Source organism: Loxodonta africana, chromosome 3 (genome assembly GCF_030014295.1).
Source record: "Loxodonta africana isolate mLoxAfr1 chromosome 3, mLoxAfr1.hap2, whole genome shotgun sequence".
Classification (NCBI taxonomy): domain Eukaryota; kingdom Metazoa; phylum Chordata; class Mammalia; order Proboscidea; family Elephantidae; genus Loxodonta; species Loxodonta africana.
In genome coordinates, this window is record NC_087344.1 from 107,606,413 (window position 1) to 107,618,750 (window position 12,338).

General features: G+C 39.8%; 1 protein-coding gene across 1 annotated transcript in view; it reads left to right on the forward strand.

Moving 5' to 3' along the window:
• Positions 1–2,154: 2,154 nt before the first annotated feature.
• The window catches only part of DYNLT5 (dynein light chain Tctex-type family member 5), a 29,138-nt gene continuing 18,954 nt past the window's right edge, over positions 2,155–12,338 (forward strand). Inside the window, exons 1-2 of the mRNA XM_003411143.4 lie at positions 2,155–3,354; positions 5,488–5,609. Of these exons, the coding sequence (XP_003411191.2) occupies positions 5,494–5,609 (116 nt within the window). The 5' untranslated portion in view covers positions 2,155–3,354; positions 5,488–5,493. The remainder of the gene's footprint in view (positions 3,355–5,487; positions 5,610–12,338) is intronic.

Below are 12,338 nucleotides of genomic sequence, written 5' to 3' on the forward strand. Positions count from 1 at the left end.
CTCTCTCTCTCCCTCCCTCAGTCTCTCTTTCTCTCTCCCTCCCTCCCTCAGTCTCTCTCTCTCCCTCCCTCCCTCCCTCAGTCTCTCTCTCCCTCAGTCTCTCTCTCTTTCTCCTTCCCTCCCTCAGTCTCTCTTTCTCTCTCCCTCCCTTCCTCAGTCTCTCTCTTTCCTTCCCTCAGTCTCTCTCTCTTCCTCCCTCAGTCTCTCTTTCTCTCTCCCTCCCTCCCTCAGTCTCTCTCTCCCTCCCTCCCTCAGTCTCTCTCTCTCTCTCCCTCCCTCAGCCTCTCTCACTCTCTCTGTTAATCTAAAACCCAGTGCAGCTGAGTAACTAAAAAAAAAAAAAAATAGTGTTGGTGTGGTAATATGCTAATCTTACCTATAAGCTGGTCTTCATTACAGACCAAGCAGTAATTTATAGGGTTGGCTTTTTAAACTATTTGATCATGACTGTGTTTCAACTGAAAAAAAAATTTTTTTGTTTCTTCACTTTGCCTTGGAAAAGGTCTATATAAAAGAAATGCTCAAATTTTTATTTTCTTCCCGAGTAAGTGGCAATGTAAGGCTTGATTCTCTCTCCCCGCACCGCCCCCCCCGCCCGCCACCTTTTTTGGCTTGTATTTTAACAATAAGAGAAACTGGGAAAAGAATCTCTGAGAGGAATTTGGCTGTGTTTCTAAAGGTAATGAAATTTAGTCACTTGTCTTAAGGAAAATGCTTTTAGTATGTACTTCAACTTGGTGGTAGAATTTATTTAGAGTTCTCTGTGATCTACGCAGCAAAAAATAGAGTGAATTTCTTTATGATCTTGTACTGAGTATAAAATTTCACAAAACACTTTGGGTATAAGATATTTTTTAAAGGAATTGTGGAGTAAGATACTCAAGTATGTCTTTAAAATTTAGTCAGAATGTCAATGCCTGACCTTTTTTCCTCCATGTGCAATCCAACAGAGTATACTTTATTCTAACAGCCGTTACTGCTTCGTCTGTGATGAAAGCTTTATTGCTTCTCTTCTGTGCTCAAGAGAAACCAGGCAAGAGAAGCAAAGGCGCGTTGCCTTCACAGGGCTGCAGAAAGCTCTGTGCTGAGCAACGGTGATATGAATGTGGAGTTTTGACTTGTTGAAGATAATCATGAGAACATTTTAACGTTATTTGCCTCATAGGTTAGAAAAAGTGTGGATATCCCTTTTTGTAAATAATGATTTTTATAATTTTTTTCTTCTTAATTTTCCCAATCGCCCATTTCACAAAATCCTGAATATGCCAATTATCTATTATGAAATGTTACTGCTATGAGGGTTCCCATTTCAAAACAAAGTTTAATTCTATACATGAGAACAAGATGACATATCTAAGTAAGTTGTTATTTAATTTTTTTTTCTGGAAAATAAATGAAAACTATAAAAAGAAATTGAGTTGTGAACCTTTTTTATTGCTAGCCTCTTAAAATTTACCTGATCCTCTGCAAAACTTAACTGCATGTCTAGGGTGGGTAAATGGACAAAGGGTTGGCACAGTCCAAGGGTTTTATATCAAAACAAATCCAGCTCCACAATTTAACTATAGAACTGAGCGAGCCAATGATTCTCCATTTTCTTATCTGACAAAAAAAAAAAAAAACTGTTAATGTCCCCTATATCATAAGGGGAAAGGAGCCCTGGTGATGCAGTGGTGAAAGCACTTGGCTGCTAACCAAAAGGTCAGCAGTTGTAAACTACCGGCCACTCCACAGGAGAAAGATGTGGCAGTCTGCTTCCCTAAGCTTTAACAGCCTTGGAAACCCTGTGGGGCAGTTCTACTTCGTCCTGTAGGGTAGCTATGATTGACATCAACTGGTGGTTTGGTCTTTTTTTTAATCATAAGGGTGACCCAAACAATTTACTAATCCACCCAGTGGTACAGCAAAAGAAAGGCCTGACAATCTGCTTCCATAAAGCTTACAGCCAAGAAAACCCTATGGAGCAGTTATATTCTGTAACACATGGGGTTGCCACGAGTCAGAAATCAGCTGCAATGGGTTTGGTTTTGGTTTTTATACCATAGCGTCAATGAGCAGATTAAATGAGAATATCAGTTCCTAACAATTCCTACCTCGTAAGTACACAGTAAAAAAAAAAAAAATCAAAAATCCTGTTCTTATCACACTGTGAATTGGGATTAGGATAGACCAGAAAACTTTAATGTTCTTCCTCCGTGTTGACAAGGGATTATCCTAACACTTGGCTTGCTATACTGTAACGCTAATGTATGACTATTGTTAGCTGTGGCTATCGTCACCAAGCGCTCATCATGGGCTATGCACTAGGCTAGGAGCTTAGTGGTATTATCCTATTTCTACCCCCAAAGACTGCCCCCTCAGGAGGGTCCCTACAGGGTTTGATTTTGTTTTTGGTTTGCAGAGGAGCTACGGACCTGGGAGGGGGTAGTATGGAGAAGGAAAACCAAAAAAAACCAAACCCGTAGCGGTCGAGTCGATCCCGATTCATAGACTATAAATTGAGAGGTAGGTGCTCAACCTCAAACAGCTTCTGCTCCAAAGCTTCTTTAATGAGTTGCCCAGTCTTATTAAGGAAAGTGTTATGGAGGGAGGGAACCCTGATAGTAATGCACAGGAGTGGAAACTCTGAGTTCCAGGGGGGCCCAGCATATTATTTAACTTCTTAGAATCTCAATTTTCTAAATCTGTAAAGGGAGAATAATCCTTTTTAGATAGAGTTGTTGGGATGACTAAATAAAACTAAAACTGCTTGCCAGTATCTGGTACATGTAAAAAAAACATGTAAGCTCTCAATAAATGATCCCTCTACCAACCTTCTGTGCTTTGGAGAGGAGTGGCAGAAAGCAGCGTTAGGCGGCCAGGGAAGCGAAGGAGTCGCTTTCCTTTCTTTCTGTGCCTCGAGTTTCCTGTCCCAAGAAACAGCAGCATTTCCCACTCCTATCTCAGACATCTTTCAGAAAGTGGACCGGGTGAGGGGTCCTAGGGGCCCACATCTTGAGTCTCAAGATGACCTCCTCGCTATAAGATAAATGACGCCTCTTCAGCTCACGGCCACACGAGGGCGCAGCGGGGCTCAGGGTGACACCTCCGGCCAGTGGTGATGAGATCCTTTACATCTGTGGGGCGGCTCAGAGGACCACGCACAGGCCAAGTCCAGCCAGGGCGGGCTGAGGGCGCTGTTTGAGGAAGTCACCAAGGAGACCCGCGGCGGAGCGGAGAGAGCGTGCGCAGGCGGCCGCGGACCGAAAGAGGTCTGGGGAGGTGGGAGCAGCGCTGCACCCTAGTGCCAGCAGTGGATGAGCCGGAGGTCCCAGAGGCCCTTGGCGCAGGCACCCACGCTGTTGCCGTGAGTAGGTGAGGGCATCCTCTTCGTAGCGCGTCGGGGCTGGAGGGGAGGGGAAAGGGAGACCACGACCAACTCTGGGGTCGGGGAGGCTGGGAGGGGGAGCAGCCCTGCGCTGAGAATGGCCTGCCTTGGCCTTAAACACTCGCCGCTTTACTTCTCCCCACAGCAAATAAGAAAAATTGGCCTCAAATTTGGGAACTGAAAGTGGGACCCGATCTTTGGCGTCCTTTCCCACCTGTATGTCTGGGCTTATAGGGTGATGCCCACTGCAGTGCAGGCTAGCCTGGTGTGCTCTTGGAGCCGAGCAGCGAGAGTTCTGTGCCCTCTTCTTAACGTCCTGCAGGGCCACCTCACCCCCTGGGTTTCTCCAGGCTCCAGCTCTGGCTTTTCTTGTTTGGGGTTGGGGGATGGGGTGGAGAGAAGGCCGGAGGTGCTTTGGAAACAGCTAAGAAGGCCAATGTCTCAGTGACTTTCCAGCAGAACTTGAATGACCCACTGAATCAGGCTCAGTGTGTCTCTCCCCACCTTCTTCATCAACTAGGTAGCTGCACACACATAGACACATACCTTCTCACCCATGCAGACATACACACAAGCACACACTCATACTCACTTAGAGACACACAGTCATATACACAGGTGTACACACTCAAACAGGCACATACTCATACCTACACAGACATACTGTCACACACAGGCACACACACACACAGAGATGCTCACACACAAACTCACACAGATATTCACGCAAACAGGTTCACACAGAGAGGCACACAACCACTCACACAGACTCCTACACACAGGCACACACACAGAGACATGTACACACTTACAGGTACACACATGTGAGTGTATGACTTCCACATTCAAACGCGCAGACATATGCACAGAGCTGCTGACATATATAGACACACAAACTCTGCCCCCTCCCCACCACACATCTGCCCCATTTGTGTGTCCTGCAGTACCCTTTACCTGTCTCTGCCCAGACACTGGAGTCCTGGGGAGTGCAGCAGCTTGGCTGCTAACTGAAAGATTGGAGGTTCAAGTACACCAGAGGCAACTTGGAAGGAAAACTTGGTGATGTACTTCTGAAAAACCAGCCATTGAAAACCCAATGGAGCGCAGTTCTACTCTGACACACGTGGTTCACCAGAAGTCAGAATTGACTTGATAGCAACTGAATTCTTTTTGTCAAGATGCTTATCACACCATTGTGTTCTTGTCTACCCTACCCAGTACTCAGTTACCAGCTCCTTGAGAGCAGGGACTCTGTTTTAACGCCTACCACAGTGTCTCCTTGTTAAGGATCTCAGATTTACAAATTACGAAAAAGTCTAAATGAATGTCTAAATTTGTGTGTAGGCAAAACGGCATTATAGTTACAGTCTAAATTATGGGAAATTCATCCCCACTACCAGCATTTTGTTTTTTTTGGAGGTCTGGTAGCGCAATGGTTAAGAGCTCAGCTGCTAACTAAAAGGCTGGCAGTTCAGATCCACCAGCCTCTTTGGAAACCCTATGGGGCAGTTGTACTCTGTCCTGTAGGGTCGCTATGAGTCAGAATCAACTGGATGGCAATGGGTTTGGTCTGTTTGTTTTTTCATTTTACTAGCTTTTTAACAAACATTTGTGAGAAAAGGTGGGTTTTCCCATAAATTACTTACTTAAAAGTTCCATTTTCTCTTTATAAAGTAAATAACACTGTTACTTGGGGTGGAATCTTTTAGGGAAGACATTTAACTTTATTTTTTAAAGAAACAGCAACAAATGTTATTGAGCAAAACTTTTATCAATATGAAGTGTGTGGGCCAATAAAAAATACTGGTTTCTGGTGTGGGATAACAACTGTCTTTCCTCAACGACTTTCTCCCTCTTCTCCAGTTAAACATTTTTGTTACAGCCTAATATCTACTGATGTGAATTGAGTCTGTAATTGCATAAATAAGTTACCAGTTATTGTATTTCCAGTTAACATTGGCCAAAATAACAACATCTACTGTAAATCACTCTTGGGGAAACGTGACTTCCACATTCAAAAATGGTAGGAAAAGTGTGTGTATTTCACTTGGACATTTGACTCTGTTATACTGAAATGTTTTCATGTCTTTCTTTTACTATTTTCCAAAAATCTACCATAGGCCGTGATGATGTCAGACATCACCAAAGACAGAGCAGCCCATTCATTAAAGAAAAGAGGGAGTATGTCTTCTCTAAGTAGTCATGAATTCTGGCAGAAGGAACTTCCTCGGCGCACCAAAGAGTGAGTAACTGAATGTCTAGCAATTTGAATTCAATTATTGAATAAACAGCTTCATAATGTTTATGGGGAGGGAGGGATCATTTCCTTTGGGATATAAAAATGGAGAAATGGACAAGTACAAGGTTCAGGTCATGTTTTGGGGCCCTATTAAAAAAGAGAGAGAAAGAGAATAAGAAAGTATAAGTGATATGCTGATCCTAGCAGCATTTTTACTATTTCGAAGACTTTACCAAAAAAAAAAAAACTATTTAAAAGAAACATCACAAGCAATGTAGACCAGCTACTCTTTACATGTTTCATGAATTCTTCTCCTTTATATTATATGCTTTTTATATTTTTATAATAAATATATGCATATACAATGCACTTACCATTATTGCATACAAATTTTGTATTTTCAAAATCTTTGTTCATATTCTTTTAAATGGCTGCATATTTTTAGAATGTAATTCATGAGTTAGCTAGCCATTCCCCAATTACTGGGCATTTTAAGTTTGTTCCCACTGGCTGGTTGGTCTGTTTGATTTGCATTAAATAATAAGTATCTGCTTGGTTGCTTCTCAAAAGTATAATTAACTGGTAGGTGAAAAGGATATAAACACATTTTTTGGCTATTGCTACATATTGCATTTGTTCTCCAAAAGAGATTAATCAATTTTTAATACCTTCATAACATTTCTTTTTACTGCCCCTGGGAAGATAACAAAACAATTATCTGCCACACAGGACAATTAACTTATATAAAAGACTTCCCTTCTTAATAGTTTCCACAGGATTGAAGGGTGGGGCATCTTACTCCTGGTGGTTGGGAAGCAGAAGCTAGTGTGTCCTGTGGAACAGAGATTGGAAGAAAAGAAATATACATGAGAGTTCTGAAACAAAACTCTTTCTGTTCCCAGAGTCTGTCAGTGCACTTTTTAACAATTGCACTTTCCAACCCTGGAAGTTTGTGGATTATAAGTAGAATCTTCCTCTTTTTTTGATGGGAAACAATATAAATGAGTAGCAACCTCAGCATATGTCAGAAGTATAGCTGGGAGAATAATTAACCTATGTAATTTTTTTTTTTTTTGCTTCTGACCCTAAACCATTCTGGCTGTTATTTCCAATATTTAAAATTAATTTTTTTTAATTATCTTAAAATAATTGTTAGCTAAAATCCAGCTTACTTTTTCAAGAAAATATTTATGATAATAATCTGACATAAATCATATTCCCATGATTTTTAAAAAATATGCTCTCATCCAAAGACTAAACTATCATCCCTACTTGCATAATTTTCATGTACCTCTTCCTTCTCAAAAACAAATTGGAAAGTCTTATAGAATCAATTTGATCAAATCTGAAGAACAAGAGATTCCTCTTTTTCAACTTAATGTTGATGAAGTATAAATATAAAAGTAACAAGAATACTCACTAGGATAGATTTTTCATGAACGAATCTTTTATTAACAAATCCATTTAAATTACCATTGTTTTGATATATTCCAAAGTTAGAAATTTGGCCTCTCAAACAAATTGTTCAGAATCATCTGTTTGTACTTTTTTTCTTAACTAGCAACTCTGCAATGTAAAGGCTATTTAGAGAGCCGCCTCCCCAGCTCTAGCCCATACTTGCTTTCCATTGTCTCCTCGTGTCTGGAATCAAACTTGACAATTGATTCTCCTTCATGAAATGAGTCTTCACCTAACAGATTAATTCTGAAACTTACTGGCTATTAAATGCAGGCATTGTTTTAAAATTGCAGTGTTTTATGGAAAAGCATATCCCTTTCATTTGAAAATCATATGGAAACAATTTTTTGAAAAGATAACTCTCAATAGTTTCAAGCGTGTATCTGAAATGCACTGAGGACCTAATATATACTTTATCTCATTGAATCTCTCAGCGTTAATCCTACTAGGTACACATCATTCTTCCCATTTTACTATGAGAAAAGTGAGGCTCGCAAGTCAACTTGATTTAATGACTGGTATAATGTCCCAAATCAGGAGTATGGCATGCAGGGTCCTCGGACTCCTGCTGCTTCTTTAGCAACACCTTCCCTACTGCTGTCTTGCATCCTACCCTCTGACAGTATACTCAGCTACCGTATTCTTCAGTGCTCTGTCTTGCCTCTAGCCACTGCCGCATACTCCCTCCCTTGCCTGGAATGTTCTTCTTATTGGCTTCCTTCTTCATTTCCCTTAGAATTTAACTCTGTCTTTTCATCTCTAGGAACCTCTCTCTAACTACCCGACTACAACCACCTCCATCTCCAGGTTCGGTTGGATGCCCATCCTTTCCGCTCCTTCTGCTCTCCCCTTCTCTGGGGTACTGTGTTTGGCTATTTTCTTACCTACTTCTCCCATCAGACTGTGGACGTATTTGCCTTTATAGCAGTAAACACACTGATAAGGAATGCAAGAAAGAGTAGGGGATAGACCTACTTTGAAAGCAGTTCTTGGGTGTGGCGTGAGATCAGATAAGTTCCTCCTTGAAGGTTACACGTCTATGTCTACAGTCTTCTACAGTAGGAACTAATGCTTAATGTGATCCCTGGGTATCACGGATGTCTGAAGTACCTTCTGAATTGTGGAAGAATGGACTTCTATCCAATATAATTATTGTTGACAGTTTTCAGAATTAGGTCTTCTTATTTATAGTTTTATTATAATATAATTTTTCTTGAGCTGGATCTTGTAACTATTAACATGTAGACATATTTCTTTCTATACCCACACAGTTGTCATCATACTTCATTTCTAATTTTGAATTTTGAGGATTTTTTCACTTAAGTAATTTATAATAATAAAAATAGTAATAATAGCTAATATTTATTGAGCCTTTACTATGGACCTCATTTATTCCTCATAGAAGCTCTGTCACAGAACTTGGCAAACTACATCCCAAAGGCCAGATCCAACCTACTACCTCTTATTTTATGGTCTGTTAGATAAGCATGGTTTTTACATGATTGGAAAAAATTCAAGAGGAGAATGATATTTTGTGACATGTGAAAATTATATGAAATTTAAATTTCAGAATCCATCAATAAAATCTTCTTGGAAGACAGCCATGCCTGTTCCTTTACGTATTGCTTCTGGCTTCTTTCACACTACAACAGCAGAGCTGGGTAGTTGCAATAGAGACCATATGGCCCACAAAGACAAAAATATTTGGTATTTGTCCTTTTATAGAAAAGTTTTGCCAACCCCTGCTCTATAAGATAGATACTAATTGTCATCTTCATTTTAGAAATGAAGAAATGGAAGTTTAGAGAGGCTAATTCCGTAGCCCCAATGCTGCAGAATTAGCAAGTGGCAAGTTGGGCTTTTGTTTACCAAGTATTCTCATTTCCTGCAAATTGGTAACCCACGTGTAACTTTCGTTAATGAAGCTGTTCTCTTCATTCACCAGAACCTTCTGTTTCCCAGCCATGAGATAAGAGCAGGTGTTTACAATGACATCTTCCTTGGTGGAAGGTCAGCCTTTGGCAGACATTAAACAGTATTAAACAGTATTAAACAGATGTGCTACTCTCATGTTCTTGAAAATGGGAACAGAAACCATGAGGTTAAGTTACTTTCCCATGTCATATAACGTGACATGATATCCAGGTTTATTATCTCTGAGGCCAGTAATTCAACTAGTAGCTCAGGCCTAAGGTTGGGGACTGAAGAGTCTTTTTTGCCTCAAACAAAAATTACTGTGACATAATATTACCACAATTTTCAGTTGATATCTAATGGTATCTAACACACACACTCATTAGGCCATGCTGTATGTACTTCTTTCACTTATTCAGCATTTATTGAGCTTCTGCTGTGTGCCAATTATTGTGCCACATGTTACACATATAAAGATGAATAACTCCAGGGCTTTAACCTGGAAAAGCTCATTTTTCAAGTAAACTGGGAGCTACTTAGTAGCTTTGTCACAGTAGGCTAGGTTTTTCCACTAAGAGTGACCAGCATGGAAAGGATTACATTCATTACTTCCTTCAAAAATAAAGATTTATTGAGCAATGATTACATTGCAGGCACGCTGCTAGGTGGTGAACCACACAGAAACAATCCTGCCCTCATGGTGCTTATAATATAGCAGGCCAAAACCCCAAACCAAAACCCAATGCCATCGAGTTGATTCTGACTCATGGCGACCCTATAGGACAGAGTAGAACTGCCCCATAGAGTTCCCAAGGAGCGCCTGGCAGATTTGAACTCTGACCTCTTGGTTAGCAGCCATAGCACTTAACCACTACACCACCAGGGTTTCCAATATAGCAGGCAAACAAGTAATTTTAAATATGATGGATTTATTCTATGATTCCAGTCTACACTATTGTGAGCCACTTATGTTCAGTTAAAAAAGACTTTGCCAGGCCTGTTCTGTCATTTCTATACCTGAAGGATAAGACTAGAGGTTAGTAGATCAGAGCTACTAGGGGGGTAAATTATGTTGTCATCTAAATCTAACTAAAGCTCCCAACAAGATCAGAATCCCCCCAAAAGAGATATGCTTGGGAAAACAGAAATAGCCATGTTCTCAAATTAAACCACAATAATAACTAACATTGTATTATACTTTATTGGTTACTAAGCCATTTCACATACAGTAGCCATATAATTCTTCTAAAAAATACTCTGGGTTAAAGAAGATATTTTTATTATTTTATTATTCCCATTCCTATTTAACTTTTAACAAGAGTTCCAAGTAACTAAGTTAATTCTGAAAAATGAGCAGAGAGGAACCACTTACCCTGTCCGATATCAAGATATACCACAAAGTCATATAAATAAATAACGATCATTAGAAGCAGATTTGAGTTAAAAGAATTCCTCATTTAATAGCCCATCATTATAACCAGTATGGGCAAGGCTTTCTCTTATGTATCTGATTATCCCCCTTCTTCCCCATTTTAACTTCCATTCCCCTCCCCCAGTGGTTGCCCACTCCAATATACACAAACAATACTACATATGTTACAAGAATATACATGTTTAAGTACTGAACAAAGATATGTGTGTTTTTAACTGATAAAAATGGTGTTTTGATATAAATCTCATTCTGTTAATCTCATATAGCTCATTAAACTTTTCGTTTTTTACACGTACTCATGTAGCTATAGATATCTACCTCTTTGCTTCTTACTGCTACAGAGTATTCCTTAATATCTTCCCATCATGCATTTTCTCATCCATTCCCAGACATCTACATTGTCTTTCATTCCCTGCCAAGATAAATAATGCCACATGGACCATCTTTGGATATAACCTCTCACAGTTGTCTTTGTTAAAACTTTTGGGTGAGTGTGTCATCCAGGTCATGAAAGAATTCACATAAAGGAATATTTGAATTAGTAGAGATAATACGTGGTTGAAACTACACAATAAAGATATCAGCGCTCCTCAAATTAATTTACAAATTCAGTGCGTTTCACTCAAAATTCATATGTACTTTTTGAGAAACCCTACAAAGTAATTCTAAACTTTACAAACAAGAAAAGAGTTCCAAGTGACAAAATTCATTTTAAAAAATTAGCAGAGAGGGAGGACTTACCTGTCAGATATTAAGATATACCACAAAGTCATACTAAATAAAAATATTATAATTTTTATTTATAAATATTATAAATGTATAAACTGTTACAGGAATGGAACATGTAGAAACCTCAGATGGAAATAGATCCAGGATTATACAAAAATGTTGTTGTTGTTGTTAGGTGATGTCGACTTAGTTCCAACTCACAGCAACTCTAAATACAACAGAACAAAACACTGCCCAGTCCTGTGCCATCCTCATAACCCTTGCTATGTTTGAGCCCATTGTTGCAGCCACTGTGTCAGTCTGTCTCGTTGAGGGTCTTGCTCTTTTTAAGTGACCCTCTACATTACCAAGCATGATGTTCTTCTCCAGTGACTGGTCCCTCCTGATAACATGTCCAAAGTACATGAGATGAAGTCCTGCCATCTTCCCTTCCAAGGAGCACTCTGGTTGCATTCTTCCAAGACAGACTTGTTCATTCTTTGAGCACTCAATGGTGTATTCAATATACTTTGCCAGTACCACAATTCAAAGGCATCAATTCTTCTTTGGTCTTCCTTATTCATTGTACAGATTTCACATGCATATGAGGTGATTGAAAACACCGTGGCTTGGGCCAGGTGCACCTTAGTCTTCAAGGTTACGTCTTTGCTTTTCAACATTTTAAAGAGGTCTTTTGCAGCAGATTTGCCCAATGCAGTGCATCTTTTGGTTTCTTGACTGCTGCTTCCATAGGTGTGGATTGTGAATCCAAGAAAAATGAAATGCTTGACAGTTTCAATCTTTTCTCCTTTTATCATGATGTTGTTTATTGGTCCTATCATGGTGTTGCTTATTGGTCCAGTTGTGAGGATTTTTGTTTTCTTCATGTTGAGGTGTAATCCATACTGAAGGCTGTGGTCTTTGATCTTCATCAGTAAGTGCTTCTAGTCCTCTTCACTTTCAACAAGTAAAGTTATGTCATCTGGAGAATGCAAGTTGTTCACAAGTCTCCCTCCAATACTGATGCCACGTTCTTCATATAGTCTAGCTTCTTAGTTTATTTGCTCAGCATACAGATTGAATAGGTATGGTGAAAGGATACAACCCTGATTCACACCTTTCCTCACTTTAAACCATGCAGTATCCCCTTGTTCTGTTCGAAAGACTGCTTCTTGGTCTATGTACAGGTTCCTCATGAGCACAATTAAGTGTTCTGGAAT